This window comes from Neurospora tetrasperma, assembly GCF_000213175.1.
Source record: "Neurospora tetrasperma FGSC 2508 unplaced genomic scaffold NEUTE1scaffold_81, whole genome shotgun sequence".
Taxonomy (NCBI): Eukaryota; Fungi; Ascomycota; class Sordariomycetes; order Sordariales; family Sordariaceae; genus Neurospora; species Neurospora tetrasperma.
The window spans coordinates 7,248,637-7,267,022 of record NW_009799179.1 but is presented as its reverse complement, the minus strand read 5'-3'; the positions used below and the strand labels follow the sequence as shown (position 1 = coordinate 7,267,022).

Genomic DNA, 18,386 nt, shown 5'->3' with positions numbered 1-18,386 from the left:
CTACCGTGAGAGATGAAAGATACAGCAGGAAAGATGAAAGGTGCTGAGGTGAGATGCCTCTCCAGCTGTCCAGTGTGTTTGTACATGCCGCAACCGTTCAGTGCAGACGGAAGGTACCTCTAGTACCTCTCAGGTTACCTGCCTGCTTTTGAGTGATGTGTTAACACGGGACCTCGCGGCCGGGGCATCCACCGCCCACCGGCGCCGGCTCCATTCAGTGCTTCCCCCTGCGTCGGGTGCGCCTAGACCAGGCGGCAGGCGCCTGCCCGGGAGGCCTGCCTGCCCCCTTCGCTTCAAGCTGTCCGCCCGGTCCAGGTTGCCCGCCCTTATCCCGTCATCCTTCTACTTTCCTCAGGTTTGCCCGCATTGATCGCCTCCTGCGAGATCCGTCAGACGGTCCTTCCATTTCCTAGGTACCTTACCTCTAGGCCGCCTGCCTCCGGGGGCGCCGTTCATGCCGGGCTCCAGGGGCAGCTGTTCCCTACTCCAGAACAGCCCAGCTCCAGGGGTAGCGTCAGCTGTTGCTACAGGGATTCTGAACTTGGCCCAGCTTGACTAATGTGGGGCACTGACCAATGGCTCACCTTTTGGGACCGCGGTGGGGTGGAACCCGATTTGAGGAAAGAGACTTGGCATTGCTATCGATAAGCTTTTTCAGAAAAGAAAATCGACCCGGAGAAATATCCACAAGCGCCTGTCGATGGTGGGCTATCGGTGTTCAAACCAACCCCAACAACATTCCAATCACCACCAGACGACCAGCAATACCATCAAAATGGGTGTCGGGCGTCGCATGCAGAAACAGGGCCCTCCTGAGCCCCTCTCGGAGGAGCACTTTGCCAACCTCAAGCGCAAGAAGGGCATCCCCTTTGACGAAACCACGACCGAAGTAGACACTAGAAGATCCAAGAAGCAGAAGATTGTCAAGAAGCAGCCCAAGACATCCGGTTCCAACACTGTCGCAGTCAAGGGCGCCAAGAAGGAGGTCAAGGAGGTGAAGAAGACTGGCACAAAGCCCGCCCACAGGTCCAAGGAGTCCAAGAAGTCTAAGAAGGCAAAGCAGCCTTCGCCCGATCATGACGAGGAGATGGACGACGAGTTTGGCGCGTCCGACCTGGAGGACCTTGATATCGACGGCGATGAGATGGACGTTCAAAAGCTAGGAGACGATTTCCTCGGCACTGACGACGACTCGGTTTACGATTCCGACCAGGACGGTGCTACCAAGAAGGAGGCATTCGTCTTCTCTGACGATGAGGATGACGAAGAGGATAGAGAGGAGAAGCTCACAGCCGCCAACATTGAGGGTCTTTCGAGGAAATTGGATATGCAAAGAGAGAAGGAAGCAGAGGAGAACGAGGCCGAAATGCGCGACGAGGCGCTCCAGACCAACATCGCTGGTGGTGATGACCTCGGTGATGACGACGACCAACTTCAGACCAAGACCAAAACTTTGCTGGCGCCCGATCTCCAGATGTTGAGGACGAGGATAACAGACGCCATCCGTATCCTGGACGACTTTTCGAATTCGGCGGAAGAGGGCAAGAGTCGCGCCGAGTACACCAGCCAACTCATCAAGGATATCTGTGCCTGTAAGGACCCGATGCTCCTTGCGCAGTACTTCTCGTGAAATGCACAAATGTTAACTTCAGGGTTTGCCAGACTACGGTTACAACGAGTACCTCGCTGAAAAGCTTTTGTATGTTTTACAACCTGTCGCATGCCTGTCTGCGGCGATACCACCAGTGGGGAAACTGTCTGACTGTTTGTAGCAACCTGTTCCCTCCCAGAGAGGCGTTCGCCTTTTTCGAAGCCAACGAGAGTGCCCGCCCCGTCGTTATCCGTACAAACACCCTCCGAACACATCGCCGCGATCTTGCTCAAGCACTCATCAACCGCGGTGTCACACTCGAGCCTGTAGGCAAGTGGTCCAAGGTCGGTCTGCAAGTCTTTGACTCGAAGTACGTATATTCCAAACCAGGACTACAACGACCCGATACACGCAAATGGCTAACAACTTGGGCATAAAGCGTTCCCCTCGGTGCCACGCCTGAGTATCTGGCTGGTCACTACATCCTCCAGGCCGCCTCTTCGTTCCTGCCCGTGATGGCTCTCTGCCCCCAGGAGGGTGAGCGTGTTCTCGATATGGCCTCTGCCCCCGGTGGCAAGACCACCCATATGGCGGCGTTGATGAAGAACACCGGTGTGATTTTTGCGAACGATCCCAGCAAGCAGCGTGCCAAGGGTTTGATCGGTAACATTCACAGACTGGGCGCGAGGAACGTCATCGTATGCAACTACGATGCGCGTGAGTTCCCCAGGGTCATGGGTGGCTTTGACAGAGTCTTGCTCGATGCCCCATGCTCGGGTACTGGTGTCATTGCCAAGGATCCCTCTGTCAAGACCAACAGAGACGAGAAGGACTTCCTGCAGCTCCCCCATCTCCAAAAGCAGCTTCTCCTGGCTGCTATCGACTCGGTTGACCATGCCAGCAAGACTGGTGGTTACGTTGTCTATTCGACGTGTTCCGTTGCCGTTGAGGAAAAGTGCGTTTTCCATATCGTCCTTAACTGTTCACTTTCAGAAGACGCTAATACAAGATCGCAAACAGTGAGCAAGTCGTTGCCTATGCGCTCAGCCGCCGTCCCAACGTCAAGCTCGTTGAGACTGGTTTGGCTTTCGGCAAGGAAGGCTTCACAAGCTTCATGGGTAAATCGTTCCACCCTAGCCTCAAGCTTACCCGCAGATATTACCCCCATCTTTACAACGGTACGTTTCGCCTCCCCATACCCCATTTCCTTCCCTCCCATCCTTCATCACTAACACAAACCTCTAGTCGACGGTTTCTTCGTCGCCAAGTTCCAGAAACTCGGCCCCACGCCCGCCACTGCTGTCCGCGCCAACGGCGTCGACAAGTCCAACAAGCCTCTGGACGGCCAAGCTTCCCAGGAAGCCCAAGAAGTCGTCGACAAGACGCCCATTGGTGCCGAGTGCGAAGCCCAGGATGACTTTGGCGGTTTTGATGATGGTGAGGACAAGGAGTACATGGAGCGCGCTAAGCGCAACGCTATGCGCAGGAGAGGCTTGGATCCTAGGGCTCTTAAGAAGCCTGTTGGTAAGAAGGGGGAGAAGAAGACTGAGGAGTCGTCCAAGGAGGGTGCTAAGGAGCAGGCTGCTGAGGTGACTGAGAAGATTGAGAAGCTTGAGGTTGTTGAGGAGCAGACTAAGACGGTTGATGCCAAGGCTAAGAAGGAGGCGGTCAAACCCACCAAGAAGGTTGAGGAGAAGCCCAAGGCCACCGCCGGTGCCGCCACGCCGAAGAAGGCTGGCGACAAGAAGAAGAAGGTGGCTAAGAAGTAAAAGGGAAGGGTTGTAATGATTTATCCGTCTGTTTTTTGCATTGTTCAATATACTTGGGGCTTAGGAATACCAACCAACTAACAGAGCCTTTATGTTCCTATAGATGTCGACAACAAAAGTTAATCCGGGTCGAGAATAATCTTCTGCTTCATTATGATGCGCATCTGGGCAATAATTGTGACCTTGAAGTCCAAATGAAAAAAGGTGAAAAAGTAACGTCTAGAATACTTCAAATTAACTATGTATTTGTCATTATCTTGATTGGGTATCGCACATCGTCTTTTCATTCATTCATACATAAATGCCCGCGCCCTTGCGCCTTTTGAATTTTCCTAACCTCATGCCCTAGTGAATTGCCGACCAGAGAAGATGATGTTGCGTAGATGAACAGAAATGATGAGAGTTTCGACAGCTTTGTCGATATCCCCACAGGACCTTAATTGTAAGGCCAGGCAGTATCTTTAATTCTCTCTTGTTTGTTGGATAATTTCGAAAACATGTGACCCTCTCTGTTCGAGGACAAATGGTGATAAGAAATTCTCGGGTCTTAACGCACGAGCAACTGTCGACTGACCACTGGCACGATCTTATCGTCATCCAGGGTGCACCTCCACGTCCCGTCTCCCCGTTTCTCTTTGTGATCCGTATAGGTATCGAGTGCCAGATTCACCAGCGCTTCGGCATCCTTGCGGAGCTCCTTCAGCTCCTCTACGCTACTTCCGCTTATGGTAGCGGCATTGTGCGGCAGGCGATATGCCGCAAATACAATTCCGTGGTTCTTGGCGCCACCATGCCTGCCTGCCTTCTCGCCAAGCACGCTGAAAGGACCTGGGTAAGTACAACCAGTGTAGAACGAGCAGCTATAACCTTCAGCGAATTCATTCTCAGCCGCATCGTCGCTGCGATATTCCAACCAGTGATCAGATTCGAGAATCTTGCGGTGAACCGGTGCTGAGATACGGAACGGGCTCATGAGAGAATGTAGCCCGTACGCGGCCAACAAACGACCAGTCATACTTCGATATTCAGAGGGTAGCGGAAACAGCAGTCCGAGGTTTTCCTCTGTCGACGTGGCGGAAAACGATGCGCTAGGGGACGAAGGAGAGTTGAGAAGGGTTGTGGAGGTCGAAAGCGATGACATGGATGACCTCTTTGAGAAACCGGTGGACTGGATAGAGCCATTCCGACTGGGCCACAGGTTGACCACATACACAAGGTCAAAGTGATATTTTGACGCAATTCGAGCAGCTTCAAAGGCTGCTGTAGTAGCAGGCTTGCTGGCCAGAGGAGGGGAAAGTGTCAACAGGGGGTGATCGCTCACCATGTGCGGAGAGGAAATTGAAGCGAAACGATTCAGCGGCAGATCGTAGCTTGATGACCCCGAAGACGTTATGTAACTTGTCTGCGACAGCGATTGCTCGTTGGCAAGATCATCAGCGATATCATCATCGCTAAGGGCCAAGAAGTCATTGAAGCTGGGTTCCCGGAGAATGGTGTTGATCCTGATGGAAGGGGCAGATCTTTCTGTGCTAAGGCCGCTGACAGGAGTCTTCAACTCCGAGACGGGCTTTTTACAGACAAGTGTCGCAGTCCGACTTGGAGGGCTTCTCGACGGTGACAAGGTAATTTCATGCAGCCCGTTGGGTTCTGGAGCAGGGAGCGGGATCAGTCTTGGAGAGGCAGCCGGAGTAAGATGCCCATGCGAGAGAGACGTCGGTGACAGGGAAAGCATTGAATCACAAGATTTATGTTGCTGCGCTAATGACAAAGGCGTCTGCAGATGTGTGTGGATGTGTAGGCTGGGATGGCGTTTCCTGCCTGGCTGCGCTCGCGGAGAAATCGATATGGAAGTCGAGCGTGAAGGTGACTTGTGACCGGACCTCGAGCGGCGCATAGATAAAGCAGATAGCTCAGCGTGGCTCCTTGTAGAGCGACCGGAAAAACTGAACTCAAGAAGTTCGGCTAAAGAGGCGTCCATTTGTCTGCTGACTAGGGAAGAAGACCGCTGGGGTACTGAAGGGCCCTGAATGCGCCGCCTGGGGGTAAATTCTGTTCTGAGTCCATGCTCGGAAGTCGAGAAGGATGGACTATAGAGATCGCTTGGGGATTCGGGGAGGCTCTTTGTGCGTCGGGCACTTTGGCGCGCCAATGTTACCTCCTCCCTAGCCAGCATGCGAGTTGAGGTCGGTCTGATGAAGGATGGCGTTGGAAATTTTTGGATAGTTGGAGCTGAAGCCGAGTGCGAAAGCGATGTGAAAGGTCCACTTTCAACAGCGGCCGACTTGCGCGGCGATAGCTTCCTCTTTCTGTGGAAAAACCTCTCCAACCGGTCCAGCCTCTTCTCGAGGCGGTCCATTCCCATCGACATTGAACCAGTTGTAGTGGTTGATGATATGGCTAGGTGATAGCGGTCAATTCGAGGGTCGCTCCGGGGTAGGCAAAGTTGCGCACCGGCAAGGAAGAGGTTGTTTTGGATTAGCTTCTCTCAAGCTAGCTAAGAGAAGGTCTGAGATGTTCGGGGTCTAGGTTTGGAGTGGTGAATAAAACTTTCCACGGAAAGACATGGAGACTTTGCAAGGAGGGGTGGGTTTTGAGCGGGACTGGAGGGTATATTGCGGGTTTGAGATTGTTGTAAACGGCAAATGAGGCGCGGATGAGATGTCACTAGGACGGAGGCCTGGTGGTTGAGTCCTGGTAGTACGGTGTTGCGGATTTGGTGTGGATGGTCATTCCGGTTTGGTATGACGGTGATCGTACAACGACTTGGAAGTGTGGTGTTTCGATTACACCAGAGAAAGAGGAAAGCAGCGGCGGTTTTGTTTGTCGTCCTCCTCGAGGTGGAAGGTAACTGTGTTGCCTGGCAGTTGAGACAGACTGGAAAGAAAGTCAGGTTGGTCTTAGACTTGTTGTGTTCCCCAGATGATGCTGAACTCTCGAGCAGGAAAATCAGGCCGGGTGGAAGGGGAGGCGAGGTGATATAACTAAGGAGTTGACTCAGAGCCACAATGGAGAAAAAGAAAACTACCAGTGGGTATCAGGTCCAAAAGGTATCCCGTTTTTTGCGAACAAAGTGAACAGGTTAGCCCAATTGAGGAAGAAAGTATGGCCAAGTGAAGAGGAGGGGGAAGGGGTCAAATACTCGGCAAGGGATATACCAAGGGAAAGTGCGACTCAACATCACACCCCACATTACTACTTTGAGATGGAAGGAAGTTACCCATTCACACTGTAAAATAAAGAAAGAGAACGAGAAAAAAGTAAAGGAAGGAGCGAGGTGATAGTGTCATAATTCCCGTCAGAAGGCCATACCAGCTGGGAACCGGGAGAGACGAATCAAGCACACCACAACATCTCGTGCATTTGTTCTTGGTAAGATTGAAAACCCGTTCGTGTTCGAAAAAGAAAGCCTTGCCCATTGATTGAGACCACTGGGACTCGAGTCAGCCAAACGGAACGCTCTCCATTGTGACTTCCCACCTTGTTTACTCCCGCAGCCATCGTTGCTTATTCCAGTAGAATGGGAGCTAATATCAGAACATCATGGTGCCAAGACGATGAGATCCCAAGAGGCGTTCGGTTCAGCAGAGCCAGGCTCGCCTGTTGGTTTTCTGGGACTACTTGGAAACGGCGCAAAGAGGGGTCAAAGGAGAAGAAGGAAAAAAAAAAAAAAAAAAAAAAAAAAAGGAAAGAGAACCCCGAAATTCGTGATCTGGGTTATGGGGGTAAACGACGACGGGAGTGTAATCCATACCGTCCACTTGCTCGTCTGTACGTAGATGTACGTAACTAAGTGTAGCATCAGGCTAGGCCCGGCTTGTTCAGAAAGCCAAACTTGGATAGAGCAAAACTTTGTCCCATGTTAGGACCTCGCTCACATCCAACAACGGCGACAGGATGGATGCTGAGTTGATGATGGAAAAGCCTAGTATCCCTGCACCTGCTCTCCCTGCCAGTGGCTCCCTCTTATCCTCGAGATAAGTCATAAAAGCTCTTATTGCGGTTTCTTATACTTATCCTTGACACAAGGTTTCAGCGGAGAGGACTGAAATCGGAAGCTTCAGGTTTTCGCGTCTGCGCATCTGGTCTGACAACTTGTTGGGGTTCCATATTTGGGCGCATGGTAACTTTATTGCTCAAATCCGCAGCTCGTCAGAGATCAGTCGGATATCGCGACTCGATCTGACCCACAAGCCTGTGCCAGTACAGTAGAACATTGAGCAGTGTCCGGGTGCAAATGGAGATCGTCTAACTCGAGTGTTGGTCGGTTCGGCTGTGCGAGGTCAATGAGTGAGGTGAGGTTAAATTTCACGTCCAGAGCAACCTCCCAAGGCTAGGTGCACGGGCCACAAATTCAGGTACATACATACACTGTATACGGCGTAACAAGGGGACCTGGACGACAATGCTGTGTTGGTAGCGCTGAACAGGGATGAGAACCCATGTCATTTGAGAACCTTGGCGTACTTGAGCTAGCTAGCAGCTGGAAGGAAAAGCTGAGAGGCTGATGAGAGCAGAGCGAATGAATTGCTTGCCTCCTCTCCAAGCTGCCCCCCCGAGGTTCATCTCGAGAGCATTGAATTCAGGATGGAAGCAGAACGGGTGCCCCGTGCTCCCTCCCAGACTCGCAGGCGGAGGGAAGCGGCTCCATAGAGCAAACTAGTGCCTCTCTAGAGCTTGAAGTGACATGCGCTTCTGACTGGATGGTAGCTTACTGCACGTAAAAGTCGTTTGGTTTCCTACGATAAACTTCTTAGAGAGCTAGAGAGCTTGCACGAATTCCATACCTTCAAACTCGCAGTGAGATACTTGCTTAGTGTAGAGGTAGTGTACATAGAGGTAGCTAGATACCTCGCCTCTCGCTACTATCAAGGGAATTGAACTCCCCCGCGCAATGACGGCGCCAAACCCCGCATTCACCCTTGATCTGCGGCCCTGGCAGGCAGTGCCCGTCGCCCTGATTAGCGACTCCACTTGCCCGAGGGCCACAGCCAATGCAGATGGGGGCCAGTTGGGTCACTTGCAGTTGGCAGACCTGGCAGACAGGAACGTTGGACATTTGAGTCCTGTCAACGAGGAAAGGAAGCCATGCAGTCATGCCCTGGGATCGTCCGTCGATGCACGCACGTCACCTCGTCCGATGAAGTCTTTTGGCCTTTTCGTATGCCTCTACCTACTGGCGGTTTCTGGTTCTTTACACAACAATGACCTCGGAGAAAGGGTTACCGTCAAGTACGAGATTGTAGATACCTATGTTCGTTCGTCGTTGCAATCGGCAAGGACTCGAATGGATATCGAGACATTACGGCGACTCACAGATCAATGCAAGCCTCGACGCCGAGCAGGAAGGATCCTTTGCTCCCCCCGTTCATCCAAATACTGTAACTCTCGTCTCTCCATGCAGTATGAAAATTTTCACATCCCAGTCCGCGTCCCAGTGAACCGGAAATTCCTATTCGCCTTTAGGATATCATCTGCAGGCGGGCTAAGGATTGACTGTGCATCAATCGGAAAACTATCTATCAAAAGCAATGTTTGGATGTCAAGATTCGAGCCTCACTCTCAATACCCTACCAGTACACCACAAACAAGTCCCAAGGTTTGGCGCTGTTCCTTGGCTTTCCCGTTTGGCCCATCCCCCTCCCCCTCCTCCTTCCTTCCTCTCATCCTTGAACTTCTCGTCCACGCTTTCCGATGTGACAGCTCAACGAGAGCTTGTTGGATAGCCCACCCACCCGGCCGCTCCGATCAGTCAGTTTCGCTCTCCCACATTGTGAGCATACTGTATATGTAGTCCAGCTACTTAACAGGGAGCGGGGGACGGAATGACATGGAACTTTGGTTTTGCCTCCCCAGGTCATGCGTTTTAACAAGTTGAGCTACAGGATTGCATCATACACCAACGTCCGGCTCCCAAGTGCACACACCCGACTTGATATTCTCCAGTCTCCAGCGAACAGGACTTTCCTCAGTGTCTTCCCCCCAGCTTCCGGGTTCTCAGCCAGACTCCTCTCAACTCAAGACCAACCTGGAACACCGATCATTCAGGTCTCGGCCATAGCCCCTTCGCTCATTTCTGTAGAGGTAGTCGTGTAACCCGGTGTGTAACCATGGAAACAGGCCGGGGCCCTTTTCGCTTGACACCAGGACGAGGAACACTATGTGGTAGGTCACGGTGTCAAACCAAACCCAGCATGAGTTGGATTCAACCCCACGGCTCCTCGTGACACGACCGTTATGCGTTTGTTCCTGCCAGTGTGGGTGGGAAGAACTAACCCCTTCCCGCCAAACAAATGCGGCCTGGATGCAGTTCATCCATCCAATGGCTGTACACAACGAACGAGCGAGGCCAAGCTCTGTTTCGAGACCAAATGTGAAAGGCGAATACAAACCGTGTGATTTACGATCACATCTCGTTGAAAACTCGAGTGTCTGTCTGAGGATGCCTGCTTTTATCGAGTAGCTTTGCTCGCATCTTTGTCGGCTTCGTATCTCAGGGGGAGGGGGGGCAAGACAATCAATTCAATCTAGAAGATTTTCCCCTTTATAAGCTGGCGACGCTTTATAATACTGTCCTAGACAGACAGATCTCAGGAAACTATGTTCACGAGGAGACATCCGAGCGACGTGTGTCTTGGTTTTCATTCTTTTACATCAACGGGATATGTAAGCATGCCCCAGCACAATAGATGAACTCGGTCAGGACCGATATTCTAGCCAAGGTTTGTCTGATCGAGGAGAGTGCGTAGTATGATACCATACGCCTAAATCCAGAACGCCGCCATGTCTAGGTAAGCCTCATCGGATGGTGGTAGATATCTACGTGTCGGGAACCGGCCGGTACAGTACGACAGCACAATCTACCTACTTTCGAGTCATGTAACAGAGGCGGGATGTATGTGCATATGTGGCATGTAGGAGCCGATGCTAGATGACATTACCTTGCTTGTAAGCAGGACAGAATTCAGAACGCAGTCCCACCTTGCCTATGTGAACGTGAACTATGCTTTGCTTTGCGGTACCTTCTCGCTCGCAGGTAGTTACAACATTGGTGTTGAAGCATTTGCATTACACAGCAAGCAAACCACTTCAGCTACCTACCTACCTACAATAGGAGTGTGTACATCCGAGGAGACAAAACCCTAGAGTCCCTGGTAACCTTGATGACTCGAGATCAGCCTCCGAAACTTCAAACTTTGCAATCATTGGAGCCGGGAAAAGATCTCTTGATTCCCGGGATCTCACTGTCATATCATGTAGGTGCAAGCCAAGTCACAATGGACCCTTCAGGGTCTCGAGAAACCTGCATACCTGCATACATTACATTTAGTGTCTACCATACAAAGTTTAAGTACACGTCTGGCTAATGCAATCAGCCTCCTTTTCCGAACGATCGTCCTGCAAGACATCCTCTCCTGTTCTTTGTCTCCAGTGTCGTCACCCAAGACCAAGCATGTTAATTGTGACTCTTATCGTTTTCCAGTCCAGTTCATACACAGTGGACAGTGGGTGGAGGCTTCGTTCGGGTCGGACAGTTGAAATTTTTTATATAATTGTTTTTATTTTATTTTTATTTTTTGTATTTTTTTCCTTTCCAAGCCATTGCCGACCCCTTCACTCGAAACTGAATGGTCGCTTGACCACTCTTTTATTTACTTACTCGACTTCCTACTCAAGTTCTTCACTGCCGTGGAGCATACTCTGAGGTCGATGACAGAGGACATAGTTCCAAGCTGAAAGCCCATCGTGACGACCACAGGAAGTTACCTAGGTTGACAGACGGAGTGACAGCGTTGGGGGACAGCCTCTTCCCGGCCGAGCCACAGCAGTGGGATATAGGATCTGGATACCCGCAGCAAAACCCGCAGGCAGCGCTTAACCCGCTTTTGCCTGTTCTTCGCTCCCGCGATCTTGCCATCTTTACGGGGGGCGGATAGGTCCGATAGGCAAGGTAAGGTTACTCTTGAGGCTGGCTGCACCTTTTGGTTCCTACACCTTCATACTCGATCTTGGGGATAGCCATGGTACGCAATAGGCATGTAGGTATCCCTAGGCAGGCCTCTTTTTCTTGAGGCGGAGGCGACGAGGGGGGGAGGGACGGGAGGCGGGAGGTGACGGTCGCTGGGTCACGGTAGAGACGGGTGTAACACACGATGCAGGAACTGGGTGTGATGCCAGTGCTGATGATATCCGTTGCCCCCTAACCCCCACACCCACAAGCTGTAGTTCTGCTGTTTCCACCTCGCTATGTGACTTCGTTATCTGTGACAGGATGGAGATGGATTCAACAAAATGCCCAATCCATGGGTTCACGGATAAAGGCCAAATACGAAAGCCGAAAAGTGAAGCCAGAACGACAGCCGGGGCAGTTGTGCTCGGCAATCGATTCGACCTACCGCGGCACTCGGAATATATCAGATGTAGCTCCAAAGAGGGAGGCAAGAATTGAGTCCCTGATTCCTATTTCCCGAGTTTACGGGATCTTGACAATTCTTTGGCTTTTCTTTTCTTTTTTGTCTTTTCTTTTTCTCTTTTCACAGTCCAGCCATAACCACCAATGACTTTACAATATTGACTCTTATACATAGGCGCGGGTGACAGAGGGTCGTTCAGCCATGTACAAGCCACCATGCAATAGGAAGCCAGGCCGTATTCAGGGGTAGTCACTCGCTTCAGGCATTGCTGGTGCGCCGCGGTTACCACCATCTTGGTAGCTTTCAACTTGTGATTTCTATGTAGCTTTCGTTATCTCATAACAGTTTGAAAGTCTTATCGTCCTGGATATCTTCGCTTAGGATTAAGTGGAAAGTAAAGCCATCTAGAGCTTCGCGTCAACCTCGCCAAACAGGTTCAAAAATGCTGTGTGTACTTCGTCTGTGAGATCGCTTGCTTGAAGACTGCGGCCCTTCTTGGCAAATGCCAGACGAGAGCATTCCTAGAGATAGATGTTAGCATCTGCCCGAGTATGACTAGGTATGGTCGATGCTGGGGGATATGAGGCGCAAAAGTACCCCGAACCATGAACGAAAAATCACAAACAACATGACTCACCCTCGTAATGGCGCTTCCACCAAAGACAGCCAAACCAATCAACTCCTCCTTGTTGAGCTTATGGCCATGATCCCAAAGATCTTCAAGATACGCCCTCCGCCAGCCCAAAAACGTGGCAATACTTCCCGTCAGCGTATCTCCCTGTCCACCACTCCTCTTCAGACCACCCTTCAAGTCTACCGTAAGCGTCACCTTGCCGTCGCTCAAGTAGTCCTTGGCTCCCTTCTGCACAACCATGACGCCGCCGAGCGCCTTAGCCAGCGCCTCCACCTTGGCCGTCTCGCCCGCCGTCTCCTCAGCCTTTTCCACCTCTTCGTCCACGCCGAGCGCTTTGGTCAGTCGTCCGAATTCGACCACGTTGGGCGTCAAGACGGCGTTGTCGTACCCCTTGATGAGAGACGGGTCCTTGGTCACCAGCAACAGGGCGTCGGCGTCGAGAACCATGGGAATTCCCTTCTCGCGCGCCGCGGTGATCACCTTAGCGCAAGTCTCTTGCATGAGAGGGTCGCGGCCAAGACCAGGACCGATAACGAGGACGTGTAGCCTGTCGAGCATGGGAATGATCTGGGCGGCTATCTGGGAAGGGTCGGTGTCAGGAGCGGACTTTGTGAGCGAGGGCGAGCTGCCGGAGTCCGATGAGCTGAGGGCCGGCGGGGAGGAGCGCATGAGTGGGTGGACCATGAGGTTGGGCGAGTAGGTTTTGATGACTTGAGCGGCGTTGGGAGTGCAGATTACGTGGGACTGTCGGTCCATGTTAGTCAGTCTCGGTACTGGCGATGTAGATGTGGGAGTTGGGTGGTTAAACTTACAAGATCAGCACCCAGTCTCGCACTTGCCATGGCGGAAAAGTAGGGAGCACCTGTGTAGTCCTCGCTACCGCCGATGACAGCTACACGACCAAGTTGTCCTATGATCGGGGAATTTCAAGTTAGCTACCTATCTCTAGTCCATCTTCCAGTTACTATTACCAAAGAGATTCTCCTATCCCCCCCGGGCCGCACGATGGTTGGAAATAGCTTCCCCGCAAGCCCAGAGCAACAGTGGCGGAGCAGACAAGCTCATCTTCGTCAGAACTGAACTTGGTAAGACAAACCTTTATGGAATTTCTCCAGCATGGGCGGCACCATTTGCCGCACACGGATTAGCATCTGCTTGGTTGTCGCCGACATTTCTGGGCCGGTTGATGACTCGGAGGACATATCGTAAAAGTGGTGGTGAATAGTAGCTAGAACAGCGATGTTGTCAGTTCAACACATATCTGTCCAACAGTGTATAGTTTTCACTGGTCCAGAAGATTTACGCTCCAAAACCAGGTGCTCGGATCCAAGAACAGCCCAGATCTTTGAAAGATGGGATGGGAATTGGAGCGCGTGGGATGACGCGGGGTGGTTTCTTCCACTCACATTTGGTGTTCTTAAGCTCCGACACAACAACTTTGGAGTTCAATACGATTGATGAGGGATTGGGAGTTGAAAGGTATAGAGAGGGAAATGATAAGCTTGCCAGCAAATGAAGCGGGTTATTTGAGTTCTAACTGAATTCAAAGAAGTCTGATAACTCGGTAGCTGATCAATGAAAGGCGAAAACCCCATGTTCTTTGGGTGTAGCTGGTAGCTGCCCTGTTGGAACTGTCGCTCATGATGTCACTGACGCGACCCCACCAAGCCTCATCATCCCAACTGCTTGTCACCAGTCTTTTGGCTCAGTCCAAAACAACCAAATCAATCGCACATACTATGTACTGTGATCCGCAAATACAGCTTAGCTAATTGTTTACTACTGAATTGGTTCTTCCAAGTAGAGTGGCTCAATGATTTGGAAGGCAGCTGAAAGTAATCCTGCAATTATCTCGCTAGTCAAAACACATTAGAACATCCACCGCAAAAAAAGCAAACAAAAAGATGCACGACGTGAACCTTTGCACAAGCCTTTCCATTGATTATAGAATTCATAACCTCGTATTTTCAGTGCCTGACAAAGGGAATAGAGTACTTGATTGAGACTTGCTCTAATTTACAGTAGGTTCGGCTAGAGAATCTCCCCTTCTCACGCGTCCATTCCTCAGTCCAGCACCCGACGGAGACGGAACACCTTCCTCTAGAAACACGGAACTGCGCGGGTAAAGATGACGAACCCACTGCTCGTTCTCAAGAACCACGGGGAATTAATTCAATTTATATGCATTTAACCGAGGAAGCTCTTGGTGAAGGTCTGAATAACATCACGGAGCTTAGCCTCGAGGTCCTTGCTAATGGCACCCTCCTTGTCGATGGTGGCCATGATCTCAGGCTCGTTGGTCTTGAGGTGGGCGAGGAAGTCAGCCTCCCACTGGAGGATCTTGGCAACGGGGACGGTGTCGAGGAAACCGTTGACACCGGCGAAGATGAGGGGAACCATCTCGTTGACGGCCATGGGGGAGTACTGCTTCTGCTTGAGGAGCTCGGTCAACTGTAGATAGACTTGTCAGCTCTGCACCAAAAAAATGGGGAGTTCAGCTTGTTTGCACTTACACGCTCACCACGGTTGAGGGTCTGCTTGGTAGCAGCATCAAGATCGGAACCGAACTGGGCGAAGGCAGCGACCTCACGGTACTGGGCCAAGAAGAGCTTGAGCGAACCAGCGACTTGCTTCATGGCCTTGAGCTGGGCAGCGGAACCGACACGAGAGACGGAAAGACCGACGTTGATGGCGGGACGGACACCCTTGTAGAAGAGCTCAGACTCCAAGAAGATCTGACCATCAGTGATGGAAATGACGTTGGTGGGAATGTAAGCGGACACATCACCACCCTGGGTCTCAATGACGGGAAGGGCAGTCATGGAACCACCGCCGTGGGTCTTGTTCATCTTGGCGGCACGCTCGAGAAGACGAGAGTGGAGGTAGAAGACATCACCGGGGTAAGCCTCACGACCGGGGGGACGACGGAGAAGAAGGGACATCTGACGGTAGGCAACGGCCTGCTTGGTAAGATCGTCAAAGATGACAAGGGAGTGCTTGCCGTTGTCTCTGAAGTATTCACCGACACACGCCTGTGTTTAGAAGCTTCTGGTTAGCCAGTCTGGTCTGATTGGTTTCAAACGGGCCGGGGGCAGGAATCCGAGAAGAGGTGTGATGAGGTCTGATGATGTTTGAAAGATGGGTGGAAAAGTTCAACAGGGAGGTGCAAAAGTGTTGAAGGGGTCGTGCATATATCTGGGAAGGGTATGACGATGAATGGAAGGGGTTTCCAGTTATTTGGAAGACATCCTCCCATATATAGAAAAGGCGTCAAACGAAAATCTGGAGGTGTTCGAGCGGCAACTGAAGGGGTCTGCTGATAACTGGAGGGGACAAGATCCGGCAGCCACTTACGCCAGTGAAAGGAGCGAGGTACTGGAGAGGAGCGGCCTCGGAGGCGGTGGCAGCGACGACGATGGAGTACTTCATGGCGTCGTTCTCCTCAAGGGTCTTGACGAGCTGAGCGACGGTGGAACGCTTCTGACCGACGGCAACGTAGACGCAGTAGAGCTTCTTGTCCTCGTCGGAACCGCTGTTCCAGCGCTTCTGGTTGAGAATGGCATCGAGAGCGACGGCAGTCTTGCCGGTCTGACGATCACCAATGATCAACTCACGCTGACCACGGCCAATGGGAACCATGGCGTCGACGGACTTGAGACCGGTCTGGACGGGCTGGTTGACGGACTGACGGGGAAGAATGCCGGGGGCCTTGAGCTGGGCACGACGCTTCTCCTTGCAGTTGATGGGGCCCTTGCCATCGATGGGGTTACCGAGGGCATCGATGACACGGCCGAGAAGCTCGGGACCGACGGGGACATCGACAATTTCACCGGTACGCTTGACAGTCTCGCCCTCCTTGACAAGACGATCGGAACCGAAAAGCACAACACCGACCTGGCCGGCCTCGAGGTTCATGCACATACCCTTGACGCCGGAGGCGAACCTGGGGGCAAAGGGTCAGATTTGGGGCAAAAGAGCATCCGTTAGGTTAGGGACTGGAACATACTCGACAAGCTCCTCAGCCTGAACGTTGGCCATGCCGTGAACACGGGCGATACCATCACTATACGAGACGACATGTCAGCATCCACAAATTCACGTCATGGTCTCGCTAACCACAGGAGCAACACCGGCAGCAGCAGCATCATCATTGTCGCGAACATCCAGCTTCGACGCATCTCGTCGTGGGTACGGTCGGGATCGCAGTCGTGGTAGTCGTTCTCGTTGTCGTTGTTCTTGTTGCTCCTCTTGTTGTCGTCGTTGTCGTCATTGTTGTCGTCGTGTCGTGATATGCTTGCTGAGCTTCTTTCGTGATACCGCGTTGACCCTGATGCTCTCTGCCGTTCCCCCTCTTTGCCAAGAACCGCAACCATAACCCAGAAAAACGTACCCGACGGAGAGGACGCGACCGGTCTCAGCGAGGTTGGACTCCTCCTGGACACCGCGGATTCTCTGCTCGAGGATGGAAGAGACCTCGGTGGGAGTGGCCTTGGCGTCGGCGTAGGTGCGGGCCTGGACGGCGGAAACTACAGGTGCGGCATTTCGCTGCTGTCGAGTTAGCCCTAGCCGAACTCCGAGAGGCATGCTTCACGACACATGGACAGCTCCCCCAACAAGCCCATCGACATCCTCAAGGCCATGCGCCATGATGACAAAGCTCCAAGCGCTCCGGGACCCGATGAGGTTGAATAGAAGAGGCGGCCGGTGATGTTGAAGGTGGATCAGGTGTGCGGAGTTAACCTACCGCGGCGACTCTGCCAGTGGCAGAGAAGGCGCCGACGGCGCGAGTGCTCTGACGGAGGGCGTTCCGGAACATGTTGTGGAGGTGTCTGTTCGTGACGAGCAGAAGGAATGCAATCGCAACACAATTGCAATTGCGTGGAGGGGAGATGTAGCGGGAGGTTGATGGAGGTTTGGAGAGCCCGGCGTGAGGAAAATTGTCGAGTGGCCTTGGTTCGAAGGGAAAAGGTGGGGCAAAGCTTGGACAACACCAATCAGCAATCGGCTGAGAATTTTGCTCTCTACCAGAATCCCGAGCAACTCCACCAACCACGCCTCCAAAATCGAGAGGTTTCTGAGGTTACTACAAAAAGGCAGCGCATCCGCATTTCACCCACCTTCACCCACCATCAATCTCCCCTCCCCGCCTCGAGCCTTGGTTCCGAGCCGAACGATCGAAGGCATTGATTGCTACATCCCATGTCCAGTTCCCCATTCTGACTGCAGCCGGCCCCGGAGCTCCGTGATGACAGCAGTCTACCTACCGTTTCCTCCATCCTGCTCCTCTGCCCCGACCTCAGCAAAGGTCTCTCAGGTCTCCAGCTCTGAGCGCCTTGCTCCCGTCCGGCGGCGGGCTGCATCCTTCAGGTGTCAAGCTCTGGCGGCCAGAAGTCTGCCCAGCTGCCCAATAATGTAATCCGTCGCCCGGGTAATCCCGGAGAAATGTCGCAACCTACCAGAAGCTCTGGCCGCCCCCGGTTTGGCGTTTGGCACCTCACTTCAGTTTCAGGCCAGCTCTCGGGTTTCACGCTGGTAGCTCATTGTAGCTTCAGCTGCTGGAGTGGTGCACGGGCTGCACACCCGATTGTTATTTTAGGTCGAATAGGATTCCCAACGTCTTCCCCAGGTTTTGTGCGCCATCACTATGTACTTCACGATAGCATCATCTAGGAACGCAATATCCAGTCTTGCATTTTGTCAATGGAGCTCCATTCAATATCCGGAGAGTTACAGTTTGAGCAGCACTTCGCATCGTATCGCAAATGAATGGTGTCTGCCAGCTGGCGGCTACATACCTCCCCTCACCATTCAACCGACGCCATCTCATTTTGACTGGCTGCTGACTGCCAACGTTTGAACTTGTTAAGGCGCTTCTGTGGCATCTCCACACAATGACTTGTACCCGGTCCCGGGCCGTTCCCAAATATCACCAAACCTCTTTCCCTCGGACTCCGCCCCCACGTCTGAACGAAACCAACCAG

General features: G+C 52.4%; 5 protein-coding genes across 5 annotated transcripts; 2 read left to right on the top strand and 3 right to left on the bottom strand.

Annotated features, from left to right (window-relative positions):
- Positions 1-775: 775 nt before the first annotated feature.
- On the top strand, positions 776-3,428 carry NEUTE1DRAFT_150546 (uncharacterized protein; the record flags this gene model as incomplete). Its single annotated transcript, XM_009858481.1, has 6 exons — positions 776-1,592; positions 1,663-1,699; positions 1,773-1,961; positions 2,031-2,546; positions 2,612-2,769; positions 2,837-3,428. The coding sequence occupies 6 exons, from the start codon at positions 776-778 to the stop codon at positions 3,358-3,360; spliced, it is 2,241 nt and encodes a 746-aa protein (XP_009856783.1).
- Positions 3,429-3,737: 309 nt separating this feature from the next.
- Positions 3,738-5,802, bottom strand: NEUTE1DRAFT_133634 (uncharacterized protein; the record flags this gene model as incomplete). The annotated part of the gene is made up of 1 exon (XM_009858480.1): positions 3,738-5,802. One exon carries the CDS (start codon positions 5,726-5,728, stop codon positions 3,908-3,910), a length of 1,821 nt encoding a protein of 606 aa, XP_009856782.1.
- A 4,338-nt stretch (positions 5,803-10,140) lies between these two features.
- Positions 10,141-11,294, top strand: NEUTE1DRAFT_115012 (uncharacterized protein; the record flags this gene model as incomplete). The annotated part of the gene is made up of 4 exons (XM_009858479.1): positions 10,141-10,148; positions 10,472-10,613; positions 10,841-10,862; positions 11,035-11,294. The coding sequence occupies 4 exons, from the start codon at positions 10,141-10,143 to the stop codon at positions 11,292-11,294; spliced, it is 432 nt and encodes a 143-aa protein (XP_009856781.1).
- An 825-nt stretch (positions 11,295-12,119) lies between these two features.
- Positions 12,120-13,846, bottom strand: NEUTE1DRAFT_126541 (uncharacterized protein; the record flags this gene model as incomplete). The annotated part of the gene is made up of 5 exons (XM_009858478.1): positions 12,120-12,292; positions 12,409-13,149; positions 13,218-13,315; positions 13,502-13,633; positions 13,812-13,846. The coding sequence occupies 4 exons, from the start codon at positions 13,605-13,607 to the stop codon at positions 12,176-12,178; spliced, it is 1,062 nt and encodes a 353-aa protein (XP_009856780.1).
- Positions 13,847-14,229: 383 nt separating this feature from the next.
- Positions 14,230-17,297, bottom strand: NEUTE1DRAFT_126540 (mitochondrial ATPase alpha-subunit; the record flags this gene model as incomplete). The annotated part of the gene is made up of 6 exons (XM_009858477.1): positions 14,230-14,856; positions 14,919-15,437; positions 15,760-16,348; positions 16,412-16,468; positions 16,796-16,950; positions 17,150-17,297. The coding sequence occupies 6 exons, from the start codon at positions 17,219-17,221 to the stop codon at positions 14,593-14,595; spliced, it is 1,656 nt and encodes a 551-aa protein (XP_009856779.1).
- Between the last annotated feature and the right edge of the window lie 1,089 nt (positions 17,298-18,386).